At 45.4% G+C, this 23,550-nt stretch overlaps 1 protein-coding gene across 6 annotated transcripts in view; it reads left to right on the top strand.

The window, feature by feature from the left end:
* The window catches only part of AFF1 (ALF transcription elongation factor 1), a 62,773-nt gene that overhangs the window by 24,213 nt on the left and 15,010 nt on the right, over positions 1-23,550 (top strand). For all 6 annotated transcript variants that reach the window (XM_085222525.1, XM_085222522.1, XM_085222524.1 and 3 more), the window contains exons 4-15: positions 6,932-6,976; positions 7,682-7,768; positions 8,302-8,338; positions 8,730-8,781; positions 13,306-13,360; positions 13,491-13,528; positions 14,000-14,159; positions 16,554-17,465; positions 19,303-19,400; positions 21,270-21,519; positions 22,550-22,641; positions 23,121-23,184. In XM_085222525.1, coding sequence (XP_085078651.1) covers positions 6,932-6,976; positions 7,682-7,768; positions 8,302-8,338; positions 8,730-8,781; positions 13,306-13,360; positions 13,491-13,528; positions 14,000-14,159; positions 16,554-17,465; positions 19,303-19,400; positions 21,270-21,519; positions 22,550-22,641; positions 23,121-23,184 — 1,890 coding nt within the window. The remainder of the gene's footprint in view (positions 1-6,931; positions 6,977-7,681; positions 7,769-8,301; positions 8,339-8,729; positions 8,782-13,305; positions 13,361-13,490; positions 13,529-13,999; positions 14,160-16,553; positions 17,466-19,302; positions 19,401-21,269; positions 21,520-22,549; positions 22,642-23,120; positions 23,185-23,550) is intronic.

The following is a 23,550-nucleotide window of genomic DNA, read 5'->3' as shown; positions in this document are numbered from 1 at the left end:
CACTGTGTGGACATATGCTCAGCCTCTCCCAGTTAAAGCACATTGTCTAGTAGAAAGTGTTAGCACTTGGTGGGAACCTGTGGGATCAAGTGTGTCTTGAGCAACATGGCTCCTTCGGTTTCCCTGTTTGTAACCCTTGCATTGGCACGACTCAAAAGAGGATTAGAACTCTGATATTATGGGCTGTGTGCCCATATCCTACCTCTGAAGAATTATTTTTGGCTCCTACAGGCGAGTCCCATCTTCTGCTGGAAAGGATTAACCATTGCTGTCATTGCTTGCGCCTTTGCACACAGATAGCAGCTGCTTTGATTGCAACTTCAGGAAGGTAACAATTCGGTGAAGGGAGCTGATTGCATAGAACTATCTATTAAAAAATTAGCATGGGAATGGAAATAACTGCGGCTGAGCGCTGCAGCTGCATTAGCTGCTGTGTTTTGCCAGGCAGCTCGTTAAAGCAGAAAGCCTGCAAAGGGAAATGAGCTGCTGGCTGTTGGGGCATAGAGACTGCAGTGGTGGCTACATAGCTGTATCTCAGAGAGGAAATTGCTGTAAGGAAAAGCAACAGATGAAAGTACAGCTTGAGTTCCTTCTGTGCAGGTTTGTGGCTTATAACGAGAGGCACTCTGTGCTGTTTGTGTGAGCGTCACTGCTCAGTGTTGTAAACAATAATGTGAAAAAGGGCGATCTGGAAAGGCTGAGAGCTTGTGACAGCCAGGTCTTCTGGCAGGGTGACTTCATAGCCAACCAGAGGTGACTTTAATTTCTGGTTTATTGAAGAAATGTATCAATAGCCATCCCGCTACAAGCGTCTCTTATGAACTGGGGGACTGTGCATCATTGGGATATATTATGGGGCATCAGGCACCTGGATCCGGGCTGATGCTTGCTCTCAGGCGTGACACAGGCAGTTTGCCCAGCTTGGTTAGAAGGAATGGAAGTTCGGTGTCACCACTCCCTTGTGCTGGGCCCTGTGGTGCTTGAAGGTGTGCACCACCACATCTTTGGAAGAGGGAACCACGGGACTTTGATTGCTGCTGCGATTCCACATGTTCTTCGCAGCCCTCTGTGGCTCTCTGAGTTGAAAGCAGTTACTGCTTTTACTAATCTCATGAGAATTGTGTTTCTTTTTTCTCCTGACGTGGTCTAGCATCCCCAGCTGCACTGCTGATCCATCAGAGGCACTGATCCCAACCAGCATTCCCCAGGCAGCTGCAAGCACTTTGGGTCAGACAGAGTTTGGGTGCAGCATTGTGGGCAGCATCTATTCTTCAAGTGCACTAAGGGGTTGTGGAATCCTTTTTTTTCTCTCACCTGATGCACTTAAAGTATGTTAGGAGGAATCAAACCCAATCCCAGCGGACAGGGGAAAATTATATGGCAGTGTTATTTTGTTTCTTTTGTGTCTTTTTTTTTCAACTGAGCCAAAGCATGCAGCTAGAATAACGTAAACAGAAAAAGCGAGTCGTTGTGCTTGATTTAATAGGTGGGTCCCACTGGAGGCAAAAGACATTTTTCCCTTGTGTGCCTCCTCTTTGGAAGAAGCGATGTGTTTAACCCAGGCTGGAAACAAACCAGCAGCCCCACGCCAAAGCAGCTGTAGCAGCTCACGCGGAACACCTTCTGCCAACCTGATGTGGATTTCAGAACTCTCCGCACTGTTTCTTGCCCTGGTGCAAAGTACCAAAGGGACAGAAGTTGCCAGTTGGAACTGTACAGGGGGCAGGCAAATATTGCTAAGCAACCGTGTGCTTGAGAGAGCGTTTTTCGGAGAGGAGCCAAGGGAGCTGTACCTGGGAGCGTCGCCGTGCTCACGGCTCGGCACAAGGGAAGAGATTAAAAGTTCTTTCCTGGCAGTGCCACCACCAGCACAAAAGACACCGTAACCTCCTGACACCGATCAGGGCTGATGGGGGGGTGTGTGAAAACAGGAAATCTCCCTTGCCATGTAGGAAGGCACTGAGCGATGCTGACGGAGGTAAGTGCTGAGCTGGCGGCTACAGCGACCTCACTTCTGGCTGCGGTCTGTGGGCACCACATCTGCACCCTAGGGGGCTGCTGGGGACAGAGAGCTCACCATGAGACAAGGGAGATGGGTGGCGTGGGGGCCAGAGGCCAGGGAGCAGGCAGGGGTCAGCCTGCTGTGCCCAGTGCTGCTGGAAAGAGGGAATTGTCCTCATTTGAGTACTTTGATGGTATTCCTCTGGTATCTCATTCAAGAGATGCATTTTCTTCCAGATTTCTTTCCTGTGTTGGGCATCGCCTTAATTCTCTCCTAACACTGATCTGAGCAACTTTCTGGTTTTGCTCTGACTCCTAATGCTGTGGAAGTGGAGAGGGGTGGTTATCGCGCTTCATGTTTTATTGCTCTTTGTGGACTCTGGTGAACTCAGGTGAAGGGTGTTTTGTAGCTCAGGGATGCTCTGTGGGTGTCTCCTGTGTCATCACAGTGATGCGTGCTCTAGCAGCCTGCTGGTACTGCTCTTTCCTCCTTGCACCACAGCAGTTCTCATGCCCTTCCCCTGTACAGCAGCAAAAAGTTACTACACCAAAGTGTGAGTCAGCTCTGGTTTGTGATGAGCGTGGTCAGAGTGATGAGTGACTTCAGAGGGCAGCTAGGACAGCCCCATAGCATCATCCTGGTATTACCTGGTAGGATGTGCTGCACTGTTTCTAAAGTATGACTCTACCAGTGTGTGAATTTCTGCAATAACATCCAGAAAGTAGTGGTGTTCTTGCTGCGCTGAACCATGCAGCTCAGTGTTCTGTCCTGCAGAGTGTCAAGTCTCATGTTTCATTCTGACTGAGTTCTGAAGAGGTAGTTGACTGAATTTTCCCTCAGTATCAGTATCTCACTCCCTCCCAAGTTTTTGCAGCCAATTTTCATCATCTCCACGATAAACGTTTATTACTTCAGCAACAAATTAGTACCTAATTGATTATTTCAACTTTTCAGGCAATCATTCTTTCTCTTTGGCTGCTTGAGTAGTGACCACATAGCAATGCTTTTTCCTTATCTGAAGAGTTAAGTTTAGAAAATTAGTATCTGCACCAACAACATTTTAATGAGAGAGCTTTTCCTCGTGGTTGTATGGCCACAGAAAGTCTTTGCCAAGCACACAGCTGTTGGCAGCAGGAATAAACATGGTTGGTGTGTGTCACATCATGATACCAGACCCCAGTAGCAGGGCCTTTGGCACTGCTTTTACAGCTGGAAGTTAAGAATGAGCCTTGAGAGCAGTGGTTTTGTAGCAGGATGTTTAAGGATGCGCTAGAGGAGTGGCTGAGGAGCTTTGGGCACAGCTGGCTGCAGCCCTGAGGTATGGTATGTGTCTGATAGCCAGCCCGGGGATGCTGCTTTGCATCAAAGTGTGTGTGTGATGTACAGTGACACAGCTACTCATAAAGCACTCTGCTCTCACTTTCAGAGCATCAGATCTAGAGCTACTCTTTTTGCATGTAGATCAGTTGTAAGACGATAAGAAAAGTTGCCTTCACAAGCGAAAGGCTGTCCTGCTGCTTTTTTCCCACAGGTTTAGTTCCTCAGCTTGGAAGCATTTGGAAATATTTCTTACATTTCCCTTAAGGTTTAAAAAAAGCACCTAGACTTTCTCAGTTAAGAGTGATCCTAACGAGTACAGTTCTGTTCTCTTGCCTCCTCACTGAACTCAGATGAAGATCAGAATTGACAGTCAAATAATTTCTCAGGCTGACAGCAGAGGGTTTGTGAAGGAAATGTGCGTACAAAATTACTGTTGTCATGCAAGAGAAACCACACTAGTGCTAAAATAATGTTGACATCAAAAGTCAGCCTGCTCAATGGCTGCAGCTCCTGTGTGACTTGGAAGCTGCTTCCTCCTACGACTGCCCCAGGGGCTGTGACTCTAGCACTGAGTGTTCTCAGATAAACAGGAGTGGTCAGGAATGGCATGGTGAAGAGAGGAGGTCTGGGAAGCTTGTGCTCTGTTCTCAAAGTGGTAATCAGTGCTTTCATTTTGAAAGTATACTTCACTTGAGTACTGCAGCACATCATAGAATCACAGAATGGCCTGGGTTGAAAAGGACCACAGTGATCATCTGGTTTCAATCCCCCTGCCATGTTCAGGGTCACCAACCAATAGACCAGGCTGCCCAGCCTGGCTTTGATTACCTCCAGGGATGGGGCATCCACAACCTCCTTGGGCAACCTGTTCCAGTGCTTTATCACCCTCTGTGTGAATCCTTTGTACTCCCTGCTATTGGTAACAAATACCATAACGGACCATCTTTTTTTAAAAAGAATGAAAAAGTTGCTATGTTTGACTTTGATCTTAGCAAGTAGAATTTATTTGCAAAGAGTTGATTTGCCTTTAAGAGCCTAATTCCTGCAGACTCTGAGCAAAGCATAATCTTAAATGGTTGAATAATATTAGCAATTAGAGCTGGGGCTACTGAGAAATTGAAAACTTCTGAAATATGTACCCCATCATTTGAATTTCCAAACTTGTGCTGCTTCTTTATTCAGTTTCAACATCTGGTCGTTTGGGTATAGCCTTGTAATTGATACAGTACTTTGGCATATATTTGTATTAACCCCAACAGGACATTCCTACCCATGATTGTGAATGAGATTTTGCACAGTATGTGTTGACACTGCATGACTTTGTTTGATTTTGCTTTAGGAAAAGAACCCATCTCTGAGTGAGAAAAGCATGTAACATCTTTAAAGAACGTATTATTTCCTCCAGGCATGCAAACAGGAATACTGCTGAGTGTTGTGCACTGAGCATAGGGGTGCCAAGTTCTGAGATTGCAGACAGACCACGTGCAAACCGCTCGGCTAGCGCTGCGGTGGGCAGTACCTCACATAAATGGTTTGGGGCTCTGTATATCAGTAGCATCAAGGAAAATATCAGTCATTCCCATCCTGCAGTTGGGAAAGAGGTGTTTGTGTCCTTAAAATCCAGCTCATTTCTCAATCTCTGCATGATCTTTGGTTTGACTTGCCACAACTTAATTTGTAACTTAAGGAAATTGTGCAAAGACTTAATCATCTCAGCAAGTTTTAGGACAAATTCTTTATTTTTCCTTTTAAAAATTCCAGCAATCTTGTAAAAAAAAAAAAAGGAAGAAAGAAAGAAAAAAAAAAAAAGAAAAAGAAAAAAAACAAAAGCAAACCAAAAACCCTCAATAACAATTCCTCAATTTGTAAGGAATGAGAGGAGAATCATGTTTTAGCAGTCTTCTCGTGCTCCTTTTACTTGCTGCAGCCTGGTTGCTTTTCTTTGCTCCTTGCTGGCTGCAGTGGTTCCCATGTGCCATCCGTTCTCCTGTGGTTTGCAGGGGTCTTTTTTCTACTGCTGCAGTTGTGATAGCAATGCTTTCCCTTTGTGTTCTGCAAAATCACACAGGCTTCCAGAGCATGCTCTGCTGATAGCTAATGGATGCATTCCAGCCTGTTTTGTGATACAGAACATGAGAGCATCCTTGGAGGATAACCCTGGTGTCTGGTGTTCCTCACTGCATTGGTGAAAGCCATTGTGGTTGTCATGCAAAAATAAATGAGAGTGTCAATATTTGTATTAAAATACAATATTAATCAGGAAGCAGCTCTAAATGGGAACCCAGTAGTATTTTTTTTTAGCATTAACATTGGTGAACTTTTCTGCCGTGGCAAAGTTAGGAAACAAAGAAACATAATGAATGCCTACTTGGTGGTGGTTCCAAGGCATTACTCTGAAGTGCAGCATTACAGCTGAATTGCTTTTGCAGTTACAATTTCAAATGACAGAAGGAAGGGATGCCATCCGGAGGGCCCTAGATAAACTTGGCAGATGGGCCCCATGTGAACCTAATGAGGCTCAACAAAGCAAAGTGCAAGGTTTTGCACTTGGGTCAAGGTAATCCCAGATATGTATACAGTCTATGTGAAGGACTTCTTGAGAGCAGCCCTGCTGAGAAGGACTTAGGTGTCCTGGTAGATGAAAATCTTAAAGCGAGCCAGCAGTGTGCGCTGGCAGCCTAGAAGGCCAATGGTATCCTGGGCTCCATCAGAAGAAGGGTGGCCAGCAGGACAAGGAGGTGATTGTCCCTCTCTGCTTTGCCCTCATCAAGCCTCAGCTGGAGTACTGTGTCCAGTACTCCAACACAGGAAAGACAGGGAGCTGTTGAAGAAGGTCCAGAGGAGGGCCAAAAGATGATCCAAGAGCTGGAGCTCCTCTGCTCTGAAGATGAGCTGAAGGAGCTGGGCTTGTTCAGTCTGGAGAAGAGAAGGCTGTGGGGAGACCTCATTACGGCCTTCCAATATTTAAAGGGAGTTTATAAACATGAGGGAAATTAACTTTTTACACAGGAAAACAGTGATAGGACAAGGGGAGTGGTTTTAAATTAGCTGAGGGAAGATTTAGATTAGATGTCAGTCGGAGGTTTTTCATGAGAGGGTGGTGAAGTGCTGGCACAGACTGCCCAGAGAGGCTGTGGATGCTTTGTGTCTGGAAGTGTTCAAGGCCAGATTGGATGGGGCCCTGGGCAACCTGATCTAGTACCAGATGTGGTGGTTGGCAGCTCTGGCTGCGTCAGGGAGCTTGGAACCTGGTAATCCTTGGGGTCCCTCCCAATCCAAGCTGTTTGATGTTTCAATTCTATGATTCTGTGATATTCATAGGAGTCAAGGATCTGGTGCACAGTGTCTTCACTTACAAGTGGTCTTTAAGTGTGCTTTCTCAAGCTTAGGGCTTTCATTTCTTTGTTGGCTGAGGGCAAATGAGCGCATAGAAATAAGGAGGCAAGTCACAAAATGCAGAGAATCTTAGTGGCTGATCCTTCTGGTAGCCTCTTACTTTTTACCTGTGTTTTTTAATGGGTTTTCATGAAGTTTATATAATCAGTGGTAAGCAAACATTTGATGAGTACATGTCTTAAACTCATTCTTCTTCCCTCTTTTTTGTTGTAGCAAACCTTGCCCAGTGATAGCCAGTGCGTTGAAGAAATTTTGAAGGTATGTGCTCTGAAATACCAGGTCTCCATGCTTAACTTCGTTTTTCCCACACTAAAATAGTATGAACAGAAACCCTGCTGTGCTTCAGTTTATTAGCCAGAAGAAGTGGGTCTTTGGGTACGCTGCAGAGAATCAAAGTTACCTGCTCCAGGTACAGCTGGAGGTGCGGCACTGGGCTTCCTGCCTGTAATGTCATGCAGCTTGGTGCATCCCAAGATGTGTCACCTACTGCAGCTTGGTGCAGCCAAAGGGAGCAGTATGGGTTTATTTTCCTATAAATTTTCGTGCCTTACTCTATTCCTGATTGATAAGGAACCTGGAGACACTTCTGAGCTTTCTCAATTGTGCCTTGATGAAAATAAGGCATCTGCAAATTCCAGCCCAGTAGAGATTTTAACACTGCAGTTGATGTACTTGCTGCCAAAAGTACAAAATGCGCTTTGCTCAGACATGCTCCCCACACACATTTTCTTTCAAGCCCTGAGGCAAACTGTGTGGTGTAGCTTGGGCTATGCAGGTGTGCTTACTGGGAGTGAGCCCTCTCCCTGGGGTAGGTGCTCTGCCCAAAGGAGGGCTTCTCACCACAACACACCGTCTCCAGTGTCCACAGGGACTTCAGGTAGAGCCATGCAAGTCTTAACTTAAGAATTCACTTGCGTGTATCAATGGAAATACTGCATTTTGCTTTTCTCCATCTCCTTCCAGGAAATGACACACTCATGGCCACCTCTCTTGACAGCTATTCACACGCCAAGTGCTGCAGAGCCCTCCAAATTCCCCTTTCCAACAAAGGTAAATCAGCCTCTTTTTCCAGATCTTTTGATAGATTAGGGGGATTTCCTAACTCTGGCACATGCTTCCATCTGATTTTTATCTACCTTTCATAGATAAAGGCTGACAGGAGAGATTCTCTTCTGTAGAAGCCTGATAAATTAAAGCACAATGTCTCTAGCTGTGACTGCTGTGCAGAAACACGTTCAGCATCATGTCTCTGTTGCAACACAAAAAAAGATTTTGTTTTTGTTTTCAACAAAAATATTTGATGCCTGCATTAAACAGAAATATCTGGCAGCTCTGCTAAAATGTTCTATATTTCTTCATAAAGGCACATACCGTGAAGGTGCCAGCAGCACATTCCTGATGGCAGCAACACATGGCAGTTTGTCAATGCTAAACTACGTCAAAGCAGCTGAAACTCATAGGCAGCTCAAAGGCAAACTTTGGCAAGGCAGACTTTTATAACATGCTGAATTCACTTACATGTAGCTATTAAGAGAGATCTGCTTGCTTTCTTCTCAACTTTTTGCTTTGTCTTTTCTTTCCAGGAATCGCAGCATATCACATCTGTAGCACAGAATCACAGTAAGTAGAAGTCCAAATAACACGCAGTGATACGTATGAACTGACAGATAGCTTTGTGTGCTGTGTTAAATACTGGGGAGAGTATCAGATGTTCACCTCGATTAAGAAGCACAGTTTCCTGGGCTTGGCTGAATACTAAGTAATTTAGATAGTGCTTAGGGGATTGTGTCCATTACTTACCTGGAAATTAAGGCAGCAGTTCGGCAGAGAACAAACAGTGTCCTGTTAGAAATTCTGTTAGGAAATCCTATTTGGGGTGGTGAATAATACCACTGGCAAACGATTACACCCTGGAAGAGAGTAACTTTCTAATCTGACACCCAAAGCCCATAAGGTAAAATATGGTTCACATGGGGCAAGCAAAACCAACCACTTCGTTTTTGATTTACAGAGCAGTATGACGCACCTTCCAAAACGTTGCCTAGTTCTCATCCAACAATATCGTAAGTAACCAACCAGACTCAGTTCCCATGCTGTACTCCGCAGTTACTTGAAAGAATCTGTAAAGAATTGAAATTTGGCTTGCTTGGTGTTTCTGAAGATTAAAGTTTTATCAGTTTGGTTTTTCCCAGAAAATTTAAACTGAGTGAATTTACAACAAACTTGAACCACACAACTATGAATGCACCAAGTGGAGGGATTTTGCTCTGTTGATTTCTGGCTACTTAATGTCATCACATACTGTGTGTGTGTTACTAATGTGTTAAACTGATGCAGATTGCAAAGGAAACAGAGTGAAGCTGATCCATTTTGCATAGCATTCGGACGTTTATGAGGGTTCGTAAAGCAATGGGATGGAATTTGTGGACACTTGAGGTGATATTTTGAAGAGATCCCATGGTCTAATTTTCTTTAACTGCCAGGGAAGAGTTCCCTAAGCTGTGTTGTACTTCAGTTGTTTTAATTAAAACAAACAAACAAAAAAACAAACCAGCAACAACAAAAATAAAACCTTTCGTGCAAAGTTTCTAAAAACCTCAGCTTACGTTTTCTATAGTGGGGTGGATATGAAATTCCTGTAGCTTTTCTATATTTACTTATTTCTTCTCTCTTTCTGTATTTCTTTTCCCTGTCATTCTATGGTTCTTCTGAGCAGAAGGCTTTGTAGAATTTGAGCCTGAATTTGTAGAAGTTTATGCATAATCACAGTTTTGCGAAAGCAGGGAAGAAGTGCCAACTGATGCATCTGTTGCTTCAATGCAATTATTTAAACCAGTGGAAAAGATTTGTAATAGCAGAAAGATAACTTGGAGCTGTTCCGGTGGGTTAAAGCGGTTATCTACTAATTAGGTTAATTACAGGAATTTCTTGACAGTAGTTTTGTGCAGGCTGACTTTCAGTCCTTTGGGATTAAGCTGGCCAGATGGCAGCATTGTTGGGTCCTGAGCCCTGAATAGCAGAAACCATTCCACATCTCAAATAGGAGGCTGAGTTGTCTGTGTGCAACCAGTGAACGCCCGTCAGTTCGGTGATAATGCAGAGCTTGTTTGACTTCAGGCTGTGTTGCTGGAGAGCTGCAAGCTGCAGGCTACAAAGCTTAAACCGATTTCCTTTTAAACTTTTCTTTATGATGAATAACTAAATCAGTAACAACAACAAAAAAGCCTGGGCACAAGTGAGAGGAAGAGTATCTCCCCACCTCGAGATTTCTCATTCCAGCTCTTCATGGAAGCCTTCCTGACCTGAGCAGTCAGCCCAGCCAGAAGCATCCTACTGCTCACTGTTGGGAGCATCTCACCGAGTCTCTGCATTTAGAGATTTCATTGAATGAAGGCAAATCAAAGCCCTCTGGAGCCAGCTAGGAAGAAGACGCCCTATCCCACTTCACCATCCCACCTCAGAGGATGAAGAGAACCTGTGATCACTGATGTCCATTGTTAAATGCAATGTCTGCAGCATCTCAGAGCCAGCTCTCATGTACCACGGACACACTCAACCTGCTTAATTGCCTACAAAGGCAATTCAAGCCAGAGCAGCAGAGCAGTTTACATACAGAGGGGAGCGAATTGAGATTTGCCCAAGGACTTACCCACGTTTTTCCCTTCAACTGCTATGGCCCTCCTTTTTTGTTTTTGTTGCTCTCTGCACAAGAGGGCTTTCTTTGCTCTGCAAAAGCCACGTGACTGTCTGAAAGCTCAGCTGCCCAGCATCGCTCGTGTTACCCGGCGTAGCAGGCTGAACAGAAATGATGCTTGTGCCTCTTAATTAGAGGCTGAAATCCCTGTGCATCTGTGTACCCAAATTAAGCATTCATCTCCCTGAGGGGCCTGGGTTCCCAGATGGCTTTCATTGTTGGATGCAGCCCTTGCACTCACAGCTGCCTGTGCTGGAATGGGGAGTTGCCAGCCTGGCTTGGTGGTCGGCAGGGAGGGAGCAGCCCCTGCTTCAATAGAGCTGTTTGGCAAAGCTGCTCTGGTTTCAGCACCGTTTGTCTGGTGAAAAGAGCTCTTTTTAAATAGATTTGCAGGGAGATTGATGGTGTTCACATAAGCTGCTGGTCCTGCAAGTGAGAACTTGACGTCTTTCAAGTGCTGAACTAATTAAAACATTATGATTATTAGAGCAGATTAATTTTCTTGAACCAGGCTATTTGACAATTTGTTGAAACTTTGTTTTGTGGAAACCAGCTTTGTCAATCCATGCAAAAGTATGACTCATTTAAAGCTGCAATGTTCCTCCTTGATTCTGAATTGAACTTCAGCGGTTGCAGTGCTCTTGCACTCTCTGTTTAACTTAACAGCAGCTCAGGCAAAAAAGGCAGATGTAAAAGACTATCTAGGTGGCGCTTCCTTGTGATATCTCTTACCTCTAAAGCAAATTAATCTGTTGACCAGATGCATCTGTGAACTCTTGAAGCAAAGCAACCCAAAAACCAGAAAACCACTTTCAGAATGCAGGGAGTTGTTTTCCACCTTGGTGTCTTTTATTGCTTCCCTCCAGTGTTTACTACAAGAAGAGGTCTGCAGGGGAGGTGTGTGCAGAAATGAGGCTCTAGAGGCTGGGAGATGGAGGAGGGATAACCCTAAGGGAAAGCAGAGTCAAAATGCCTGAGCAAAGCTCGTAGCTCTGTGAGGGCGTCACCAGGCAGAGCCCTCACGGCACAAAGAGCCTTTTCTGCATGGGTTAGAAGAAATGGGGGCTGTGGGTAGTTGCAGTCCCTGCAGAAGGGTCTGACCCTGCTGGTGGGCACAAAAAACCTCGAGTGTTTCTTCGTGCTGTCCTGCTCTGTGCATCCCAGCCTCAGTCTGACTCAGATGGGTGTCATGCAGAAACAGAGCCTTTTGAGACAGGTTTTTTCTGTGAACTGTACAGTAGCAGCTGCATGGACGTGTTTCAACAACAGAGCAATGAACTGGAAAAATAAAACACAACTGCAACACATTGCACTGTTGGTGCTGCAGTATCTGTAGTTTGTCTGCTGGGCGTGGGGAGAGGAGAACAGGAGGATGCAATTTCTCCCTTATGGTTTGGACTCCCAGGCATTTGTCTTTGCATCCACTCTTGAGTTTTGAGAGTCTTGTAACTTGAAAGTAAACTGCATCAAACAGAGTTGCTGTGTCATCAGAATCAGCAGATGGTGTCCAGCACTGCCAGCCCTGGCATCTTTGGAAGGAAACTGTGCCAAAGGATACATCCTACCAAAATAAGAATGCACTCTAAGCTAGCAAGGTTCTATGGGATTCAAAGATGTAAATAAAAAGATAAGAAGAATTAAATAAAGACTAATTTATGAGCAGGAAAACGTTCCCATTTTCTCATCTTCCAAACCAAGAATTTGGAAATGTAATATTTAAAAGAAAGGCAGCCCCTCACTCAAATCCTACCAAGGAAAAAAAAAAAAAGAAGAAAAAAACATGGTAGCATTACTAGTAAGAGATGGAATTGAATGGATGAAGTTCTTCAGTTTAATGCTGCAAACAAATGGCAGTGATGCAGGAAGATGGGAGCGTGTAATTCAGTAGTGGAGTCTGCTACTGTATTAGGGCATTGTTTTCCACTGAGACTGAAGATATGGGGTGTTCTCATTAGTGGATATTCAGTTCCAGGTCACCCAGGTCCAAGCATGAAGGAGTCAAGGACTTGTCTTCCTATAGAAGGAGTGGACAGGGCCACAGGCGTGTTGGGAACTGATGTGCTGTAGCCGCTGGTATGTGGTTGTAGAGAGGAGTGGAGTTTCCTGTAGGATTTCATCATCCCATGTGCTCCAGCTGGGCTGGACGTGCCCTAGAAAGTGGGTGCTTTTCCTTCTGTGCGAGCAAGAATGTTTGCAAGTAGCAGCAAATAACAAACTGCCATGCTGTGGCTTTGTGCAGGGGGGCTGGATTCCCTCCTGAAGCGCTGGAAGCAGAGGAATTGTTACTGGTTCTGAAAGGAAGCAAAAGTATTCATTAACATAACAAGCCTTGAGAATAATTGCGGAGTCTGTTCTCTCTTTGTTGTCTATGCGTAATTCCCATTAGCTCTGATACTAACGATGGAGCTTTTTGTTTGAAGGAAAGATACAGCCTTTGCTTTGCATTGTGGTGCTTGAATCTGCTGCTTGGAAAAGTTCTGAGAGAATGCCCGAGTTCCCCTTCAACCCAACTACATGCTGGTGAAATTGGAAGCAGCAGTTACTGGTTGCAGCCTTAGGACTCAGTTGTGTGTTTGGAAACACTCACAGCATCCCGCTTTGTCCTCTGGCAGCAGTAGATGTCACCTGCTGTACCAGAACTGAGCTTCTTCAGCAGCTGTCTGCATGCACCCGGTGATGCTTTGCCCCGTGGTGCAAAGTGCCCTGAGGTTGGGAGTCATGTTGTCAATTCCCTTCTGGTACCCATAGGATTAGCAGCTTGAGCATGCCGAAAGTAAAATAGGATTTGGGAGATCTGTTTGTTTAGGAAAGTGTGAACTGAGTCTTCTCTCGGGGTCTGCTGCTTGAAAACGTGTCTGCCCTGGCTGATGTGTTTCTTCTGGTTGTCTTTCAGAGTGCTCCAGGAGGACCTGCAGCTCAGTGATAGTGAAGAGAGTGGTGACGACCAAGTCAGTTTTAGATGTTTTATCCCCTCTGCACACAGACATCCCATAAAATCATCACAGCTTGTCGCGTTGCTCTGAGCTCCTAAAGCTAACCTTTCCTTCCCCTCTCCCATTTGTTTTTTGAACAAAACAGGTTGTTGAACAGCCACCTTCTTCACTTGATCCTCCAAGGTACATGTTTGTTCCCAAACTGCTAGCTTGGAGGAGGGGGGAGAACTTTGCTTTTTTGTACGTGAGGTGAATGGGAATGGGTTCCTTTTTCTGTTCTACATACAAGCTCTGGTTCGTAACTGCCTGAAGCTGCTGTTCAGCTTTGGTTTCAGTTTTGTGGGGCTTTACAGAAAGTTTAAATTAGAAATAAATAATTCAGGCAAGATGGATTTTGCTTTTGAAGCAGAATTGTATTCCCCCAACTGTTCTCCCTTTGCCATGAGTGGAAGTTGTAGGTTTTATTATTTCCAGAGGTTTTTTATTCTGATGTTTTAGCTGTGAATATGGCTGTGTTTTTCTTTGGCCTTCTCACCTTTCTTCTTAGTGCCAAAATAAGGGGTTTAGGTTTTATTTCTGGATACTGCCATATCAATATAATAAGTAACCTTCACGAGTACTGCTTTCTAATTTTGTCTCCTGCTGGCCTTGCAGTGCCCTGCAGTCCCAGCCCGAGAGCGTGGCATCAGCACATTCCAACAGCACAGAGTCAGGGAGCAGCAGTGACTCAGACAGCTCTTCAGACTCTTCAGAGACAGAGAGCAGCTCAAGTGACAGTGAAGCCAACGACCCTCCGAGAGTGTCAGCTCCTGAGGTGAATGCAAAGTAAATGTAGAGGCTGCTTAATGTGGACTCACTGCTGTCAGACCTGAAATACCGTCATCCTTCAGGTGTCCCTGAGGTGACACCTCTGCTGCATCATCAAAACTCCTCTTGCCTCTTGCTTCTCTGCCAGAGTTTGTCAAACAAATAACCCTCAGTAATAGCATAAATAGACTTTTACGTGCCTAACCTTGAAGCGCTCCCCTTCTCTGTTGGCTGGCATTGCTGGAGAATTTATGCCTTCACCTGTCTGGAACAAGCAAATTGCAGGTGGGAACTGAAGCTTGCTGTAGTGCTTGGGGCCCATCTCTGGAGGTGCACCTTTTCTGGAAGCTGCTGCTGCCCCTCTTCAGTTCCTGTGTGTGAGTGGCAGACTCAGCTTCTCCCAGATCGCAGCAGAAGGGATAGGACCTGCAGGAAGGGCAGGAATGTGCTTAGCCTTGCTTCTGTTGGGTTTGGCTCAGATAGTGCTGCACTGGCATTTCTGAGGCTGTTATGGGGAAATGCAGGGAAATAGGGCTTAGTGCCTCAAAGTTGCATAATAACTGAGAGCGTGCAGCTTTTAAAAATCTGCTGCAACTGTGTTCCTGTCCCATGGTTTAAAGCAGTCCTCCACTTTAAGAACATTCTTGGGCCAGTGGAAAGTGCATGGCTCAGTCTGATGGACCACAGCTTATGTAAGCAGTTCACTAGCCATTCTGAAGGATTCTCACGAGGCCCAAAAGCTCCATCGTTTATTCCCCCTGCCTTCTGTAGCTCATACTTTCCTTTCTTTTACTTTAGGAGCACTCTAATGTCTCACATCTAACACCCTTCACACTTCAGCAGTTCAGTTACAGACTTTGCCTTGTGCAATGAGAGAAACAGATGTTGCCTTCTCATACCCAGTTGTGCCTGCTTTATACTGATAATGTTACATTATTAGATTGTTGTCACTCTGGTGAAGTCCTAGCTATTGTGAACTGACCATTTTATATCCTTTTATTCAGCAAACTCATGATCCATTTTGCACAAGGAACAAGTTAATGCTCACGGCTTGTTTTTATTAGATCCAATTCTTCATACGAGAGCAAATAATTTAAGAAATATAGTTAATATTTCCTTGTTTGTATTTTGTTTTTAAAAAATCTTGTCTCCTTATCCTTTGTGTTTGAAAAGGCCGAACACCCCTGTGAGGGTGTAGATCACACACAGTAGCTGATAGTAAGTGCAGAAAAGGGTCAACATCTGCCACTGTCTGATAGCTGCCTACTTACATTATAAACCAAAACTTCTAAAGTTCCTGAGCGAGGTCTTTATAGTGTTAACAACAACAAAATGCTCCTCAGGGGCTAATAAGTTAAAATGCTAGTGAAAATAGGGAAGAGATCATTATCTGAAAACAAGAATGGAGTGGTTTCTTTTTAATTTTATGTGACAAAACCAAATCTGTTTTTAAGCCAGGCTCCTCTTTGGAGTCATGGTTGAAGACATGTCACTATGTTCTGCTGCACAAAGAAGGGCTGAGTCTGGGTGGAGAAGAAAACCACTGCAGAAGGGATTAATTAGTCCTGGAAGACCTTTCCTGTGCTAGAGCTTTTTTTCTGAGAAGTGCTGTGGCTGTTCTCAGAATAGGGAGTTGCGGCTGAGAAATAAGTGGTATTTTCTGAACTGGCTCCAGAGAATCGTGCCCCTATTTGCAATTTGCAGCTTTGATGTCTGTTTTTGTGGCTGTTTGGTTAACTCTCTTCTCAATTTGTCAGACCTTTGTTTTGATCTATAGGGCTTCTCCTAGTTGTGTGATGTATCTGGTCAGTGTAGCTCAGTGGTAGCTCACTCTTGTGTGATCAGGGGGACACATCTGTCAGACAGTGCAGGCAGAGGGCTCAGAAGAGGCTGGGCTTGATGTGTTGGCTGTATACCTTCTTTTGATAAATGCTTAAAGCACAGAAGTGTGCCACCCTACCTGTCAGACTTCAGTGAGATGTGACAGCTCTTTATCCATCTTGTGCAAATGATTTGGTAAAAGCATTGTGAGGATAGCACCTGCTTTGTTTTTGCAGTGGTTATGTCTGTGCATGTTCGACTGTGCAGGGTGTTGGTTAGTGGCACAGAGCACACCAAGGTGAGGCTTCTGTGCAGAGCAGTCTCTTACTGCACGACAGGTAGGGCTGGGGGAATCCAGGCGTGCTGTGCCACAGTTTGACTGGTCCAGTGCAAAAAGGATGTCTGTGCTTCTGAATTCCTGGTTGGTGTGCATGTACCAGAGCATTCCCCCTTTCTCATGGTCTTTTGCCTTCAAGGCCTTTTAACAGTAGAGGGAAATTTTAGTGGGTTCTGATAACCAGTGCTCAGTTTGAGATAAAGGTGTCAGCTTTGCATACTTCCTTTCTCTTTCTATCTGCAGCCTGACCCACCAACTTCCAATAAGTGGCAGCTTGACAACTGGCTCACCAAGGTGAACCCACCAGCAGTGCCAACAGAAAGCCCCAGTGACACTGCCCACACAGATGGCCACGAGGAGGACAAGGAGCAGCCTGTCAGCAACAGTTCCTCCTGTGAGCATGCTGCACCAAATGAACCTCATGACAGGAGCTTCATCCGAGCAGCCCAAGCTCCTCAGAATGTTCATCTTCCGACCAAACTTGGCTGCCAGAAGTCTCCTGTGCGCACTGAGGAGCCCTCACAGAGACAGACTGTGGGGATCAAAAGGCCTAGCAAGCCCCCAGTGCATGAGGAGCCCAAGGGAGGCCTGAAGGTGGAGAGCGAGCCTGCTCCTTATGAGATCAGAGAGCAGTCTTCCAGAGACAAGCCAAAACCCAAAACAAAAAGCAGACCTAAATCCTCTGACCAAAAAGAACTGAAGCCCCGGCTGCAGGAGGCTCCTAAAGAGAAGAAGCACAAGAGCTCCCACCACGCTGATGCCAAAGCCCCGCTGGACCACAGACCCATGAGAGATGTTCTGGTAGGCAGTGCCCAGGAGCGTCCCACTCTCAAACACCTTCCTGAGGGCCAGGGCACAGCTCCCACCAGGACTAGTGGCCACAGGTCTGCTGCTGAGGTGAAGGAAGGTTTTCACAAGGGGAAGCTTCCTGTGCCCACCAAGGAGAAGAAGTTGCTGCCACCGGTGAGGGACGTGCCTGGCAATCCCAGCCTCCTGGTTAGAATTGATCTCCCACTCCTGTCAAGAGTTCCCCAGCCCCCTGAGAAGGGGAACCAAAAGAAGAGAGCAGAGGTGAAGGAGTGCCCTGGCAGCAAGGGGCAGGACTTGGAGAAGAAAAGCGCAGACACTCCTGACAGGTCCTTCAAAAAGAGGAAGGTGAGAGGTAGAGGTGGAGGTGGGTTTGTGCAGGGGCCACAGTGGTGTACGTGGAGCTGTCTGAAAAAAACCCTGCATATGGTTTATTTCTTCTTCATAGCTTCAGAGTAGACTCATAAGCCTACTCCTGCTGCAGCATTGCCAAATTTTTAAAGGGAACACTCATCAAAAACTATCCCCCGATGTTTCTTATTGGTCAAAGATCCACTGTTGAGCGAATGAAAAGCCTGCAAGATGTCTAGCAAATGCTTTGGTGTTTCCAAAAGATTAGTCCTAGTTTCAGCCCAAGGAGAGCTTTGCAGGGCAGCAGTGCCTTCTCCGTGCACCTCGTGTTACAGACATGGCCTCAGCCATTGGATATCCCTTGTAGGAGAGCATGCTGCCACCCACTTGTTCTGCAGCTATCAACTATATTGTCCTGCAACTAGAACAGTTGCTTTTCCTTGAATTACAGTACAACCCTTGTTTTGATCATTGATCACAAGTGTTTTTTTGAAGGCTGCCTCTCGGAATAGACTGTGACGGTATAGCTAGTTTTCCTGCAGGGCTTGCAGTGAGTTGGTCTGATGCACTCATGTCTTTTTGGTCCCTCCTTCAGGAGGAGGTAGCTTAGCATGTGTGGGTGAATAATCTTGATTTGGGGCGAGTTTCATTTGTTCCTGTCACCCCTTGAGCTTCCTGTGGTTGTGTGGGAGAACCGAGATGAACAAGGAGATGGTGAAGAAATGTGGACGCCCCAATGGTTCCTGTCCTGCGGTCAGCAGGAAGAAGGCAGGCGGGCAGTGAATCTGTCAGTGCTCCCACTGGTCTCTCCAGGGCCAAAGAGGAGCTATCTGGCGCCGGGCACATCGTGCCTCGCAACCTGAGCATCTGATGGCAGGAAAACCTGTGTCCCAGCCTTGCCACGTGTGCTGGGTCAGTGTGCCGCAGTGCCCTTAGCAGCATAGGCTCCCTCTCAGCCAGCTGGGTCAGCTGCAGCTGCCAGACCTTTTCTGAAGCAGTGTGGAGATCAACCTGAGAAATGGCGTAAGGACGTGATCCCAGTGCTGGAGCCTTGCCCTGATGGCTCTGCACCGTCCGTGTGCAACCCACCGAGCTGCATCACAGTGACATGAACCTGCTCTTAGGAGATGGATGGAAAGTACTTAGATGCTTTTTGCTAGCACCACGTACGCCATGGGCTGTGCTCCTTTTCTATGAATTTTCTAGTGTTGTAGTGAATTATTTGGAAGTTTTTTTTCATTAGTGTGAGCTGGTGATTTGGCATCTCATGGTTTGTATCATAGGATCTATGGAGTGTGTGTAAAAGGTGTCCTTTATTACCCTTCTGCCTCAGTGGTTCCTGCTGTACTGGAGGGCAGTGTGTAGGCAGCAAATTTAATTGAAATGTCACCCTCTAATAGATTCTTGCTGATAAAACCCAAATCCCTCTACCTGTCAGGAAGCTGAGTGACTTTTTTCTCCCTAATCTTAGACAAAAATTACATAGCAACATGTCACCAAAACAAACAAACAAACAAACAAAAAAAAAACCAATATGCAGAAATCACATAATGAAGTGTGTATTTTCAGCTATGGAAGTACATCAGTTTTCAGCTATTGGCAAGGAGAACTTCAGCTCTTCCGTCCCCTCTGTGACAAAATAATTATTCTGTCCAAGCAGAAGTGGATAAAGGTCATTTCAGGATACTTGTCAGTGAGCCTGAAATCTGCTGTACTCTGGATTTCTACTTTGCCAGTTCCAATCTCTTTTCTTTTTTTTTAGTGTGAAACCATAAAACTTAGCTGTTTTGTTCTGTGCTTTACATGAAAGTTGATTTTTTTTTGTTTGTGTTAGAGAGAAAAGGAGAAGGATATCGATAGGAAGAAAAGGAAGTTGGACAAAGAAGCAAAATCACTGCAGTCTTCGCCTAACAAAGACTCCTGTAAATTGAAGTGAGTATACAGTGGTGGGATGGTAGAAAAAATGCATTAAACTGAGCATTTTTGTACAACCTTAAAACAAAGAGAAACCTTCCGTTCTTCCTGTGAATGTGACTTTGGAAACATAATCTGCTGCAAATTTGTCTGCCACGTGGCTATAGGAGCGTAATTTGCCTTTTTATTTGTTGCAGATGTGCAGTTGCCCTTAGTGTCCCCCATCTTTCTCACCCTTTGTAATGCTCAAGGTGATGTTTTGGTGTTTTGGTGCTTGGCCTCCTGCCATGCTTGCACTATGTTGCTGTAAAACTGCATGCGGTGGCACTTGTCCCAATTTCTAGCAGTTGAGACGAAATGAAGACTTGGCCATTTGAAACACAAATCTCCTGCAGTTCAGATTGCTGAACTGATCCCTCCATTACACATAGCTCAAAAAATCTGTTGAGGCTGCAGGAAGTGAAATTGCTAGTTGTGCCAGTGCTGCTTTTCCTTCTAGGCTGATATCCACACAGTGGCACTGCCATCTTTCAGAAGAGATGCTGTGCAACAAAAAAACGATTGCGTGGAGTCTGGTGTCTGAGTTGGAAATAATGCGGCAGACTGCCTGCCTGCTGGGACCCTGTCTGACTGCAGTGGTAATCCCTTGTCAGGAGCATTTTCCTTCTCCCCTCAAATTGTCCCAGTGTGTAGCTCAATGGGTGCACATCCACTGTACCTTGTGAATCCCGCCAGGAATTTCAGGTGGCCTTCATAGCCAAAAATGTCTCCTTTATTCCAGCAATTGCGTGGGCAGTGCTTCTGGTAGTTCTGCTGAAACTCCCTCCATGATTTGCACAACAGCATACCACTAGCATTTTGGCTAGGTCTGCGTGAGTGCTTCCAAGAATGTATCTTAATGGGCAGCGCTCCCGAGAGAGGAGACTGGTGCATCCATCATGAGCTGCTGCAGTCATTTTCTGCTTACTCAGGGCCATCATGAGCTTGAGGTATTGGCTTGGATTTGTTGAGGTTTGCATCCTGACTCAGCTGCTTCTCTCTAGGGAAAACCTTGACAATCTTACAACACCAAGCTGTCAGGGCACATGTTTAGCACTCCTCACTCTAAACACTTTCTATTTTCTTGGAAACTTAGAGGAACTGAAAGAAAATAACGTAAATGAGCGTCAGTGAAATTAGATGTAGAGCTACTGAGTTCTGCTTATAGCTGCAGGTGTTCCCTGGTAATCCAACCCCAGATGGTCAGAAATTTGGCACAGTATTATTAAATATGATCAGCTCTACCATTTAAAAGCACAGCATTTAAAGTCTTTCTCCCTTGAATCCTCACATGTATTGTCTAGTAGAGTTGGCAAGTCCTAAAGGACCAACTGGCCTTAATTCTGCTGAGGCCTGCGTGGGATCATGTGTCAGGGCAAGTGTCGGTGGCTGCAGAAGATGCCTTCTTCCATAGCAGGGGGAGAGAGGCAGTGCTGTGGTTCCCTTGCCATCTTGGGTGACTTGTCCTGGGGATTTTCCTCACTGGAATCACCCCCTCACTTTTTCAGTGAAAAGGTGCTGTGGCATTTCTGCAGCATCCTGACCTTCTGCTTGCACGTTTCCTCCAAGGATGAGTCCAGAGGCTTATTCCTACCTCAAGAGCAACTTGCTTGTGTGTTGTTGGCAGCTGAACACCTGGTATCTAATACACAGCAAAGTCCCTGAAACTTTATTTTTGTTTCTGTTAGAATTTTTGTTAATAAGTCATCTTGCATTTCTGAAGAAATTTAAACAGTACTGGGACACAGTGCATTTAAGGATGATTTTTTATTAAAAAAGACCCAACACCCTCAATATTCTATAGATACTGTATTCATCCCAACTGCAAAATTCACTTCCCATCTCCAGGGCACGGAACACTTCGTCTGAGACCCTGAACAAAGATCTCAGGCAACCCCTGCCACTGCTGCCCGTGTCTCCCGTGCATCCTGCACAAAAGCCAACCAAGAAGGCCCATAAAAAACCCAGGAGTGAGAGCGGCCAGCCACCTGCCACTGCCAGCAGCACTGCCCTGGACACAAGCAACCACAAGGATCCTTCTTCCTCCAAGCAGAAGAAGATGGTGGAAAACCACTCTGAGCAGGTGAAAGGTAACAAAGTAAGTATTAGTTATTAGTGGTGGGATGTTTCCTGCAACTTGTGGCTGCCATCTAGTTCTCTTTAGAAACCTGTCTATAGGATAGTAAGTGAGGAGAACAGGAAACCAGCCACCGCAGAGAGCTTTTTGAAAGATGTTTGTCCCTTTAGTGGCGATCTGTGACTGGATCTTGCTAGCTTGAATAGCCATGCTGTTGTATCACTACTCACTTTCCTGTTTTCATCTCACTGGTGAAACTCAGTGTGAAAGGGTGACCATGTAAAAAATAGAATGGTGTTTATGGCAGGAACTGGTTCTGACTGTAGATGACTGCCAGTAAGGTATGATAAGTGTAAAGAGAAGTGTGTTTACAAAAAACGAACTAGCAGAAACAAGTGGATTGCTTGTAAGAAATAACCAAACTCTGGTTTTGGCTGCAACCTGTGTAGAATTTGTTATAGCTTGCATTAAAAAATATTGTTAGTGATTCTTGCAGCTAGATCTTCACATTAGTGGCTTAGAAAATTCAGCTCTATTGCCATTTCTGAGTGCCTGTATGTGTGTGGTCCAGAACTTCCACGTGTATGCACTGTAATGGAGACTGTGTGTGCTGTATAAGCTGGCTTCTCACTACTTTCTTTTTCCTGACACTGTAGTTAGTAATGCAGAATCAGCAGTTGCTGTGATTAAGCTAGATGTAAGTGTGAATGGATATTACCAGTTCCTGTCTTTTCCAGTGGCTGTAAAAAAATGTGCTGCTGGAAGCCTTACTGCTATCTTAGCTATTGTACAAGGAAACCTGCTGCCTAATTTCTGCCTGCTCAGGGAATGTTTGATGGCATTAAAACCTCAGCAACAGCCTGGTGGGAAGCCAGGTTTTCATTTCCAGTATTGGTCTGGGGTCTGGGAAAGAAGAAGGGGAGGAACCTTGAAAAGTAGCTTATATCTCAGACAAATAAACATTTTCACTTCAAATTTAGGAAAGCCATGTTTTAGAACTGTTCTAAATGGATCTCTCTAATCAGCTTTATCTCTGCTCCTGATTTTTCAGGGATCTGCAGGGGATGTTACAAATCCTTTACCAGTGCCTTCTGTGCCAAATGGTACCTCCAAACCAAGGAGACCTCAAATCAAGTTTGAAAGGTAAGATTTTGTTCTGTGCCCCTCTGAAGATGCCAGGCAAGGCTGGGCCATGCAGCCACCGTGGCTCCTGCTTTGTACTGAGCATTGCTTTTGTTAGACCTGCCTTGTCACCTCCGGGACATCCCCACAAAGCAATGGTCTCTATTTTTAGCAGCTCTCAGTTTGAAGGAAGCTGCTGTAGAAGTCAGGTGCTTGTTTAACTTGGAGACATCCCACTCTGCACAGGACTGTGCAGTGTGCCTGACAGCAAGGGATGGTGTTGGTTTCTCTGAGTCCTGGCAGGTGGCAGGCCAGTCCAGGATATGAACCTTTAAACAGGCACATGACATTCATGTAGTGATTCTCCTAAATCTGCTATGCGTTTGATAGCAATATCAGCTTGTATTGGAGTCACAGCATCATCTAGATAAGGTTAGCATTGTTACTTCCCCTATCCTTTTTCTCTTACATTTGTTTTCCTCTGCCTGTCTCCATTTCAGACAGCATTTGACAGAATATTACCTGGAAGAGGCCAAGAAGATGAAGCACGAGGCTGATGCCATGGTAAGCCTGGGCCCTGTGCTTGACACTGCTATTCCTCTGGGATCTCACACGTGCAGGTACATGATGGAAGTGTGCTGGCCAATGTCCCTTCCACCTAGTGGAACATGTTCCTGTCATATGTGGGGAGGCTGTTTTTGTTTACCAAATTTTCAGGCACTTCCCTTTGTATAAACACATCCAGAGAATGTACCTGGAGAACAGGAATAAAAGCTGACTTTGCTCTGCAGAGCTATCAACAAAGTCCTGGCAGGTGAATCAGAAAGTCAGTTGTAGAGCGGTTTGCTCTGAAATACCAGAGTACTGGTGATAACTGACTTGCTGTTGAACAAGACTTGGAAATGCCCTTTGCAAATGTAGGCTCCAGGT

Source organism: Meleagris gallopavo, chromosome 4 (assembly GCF_905368555.1).
Source record: "Meleagris gallopavo chromosome 4, MGAL_WU_HG_1.1, whole genome shotgun sequence".
Lineage (NCBI taxonomy): Eukaryota > Metazoa > Chordata > Aves > Galliformes > Phasianidae > Meleagris > Meleagris gallopavo.
This window is presented reverse-complemented; position numbering and strand designations above follow the sequence as displayed.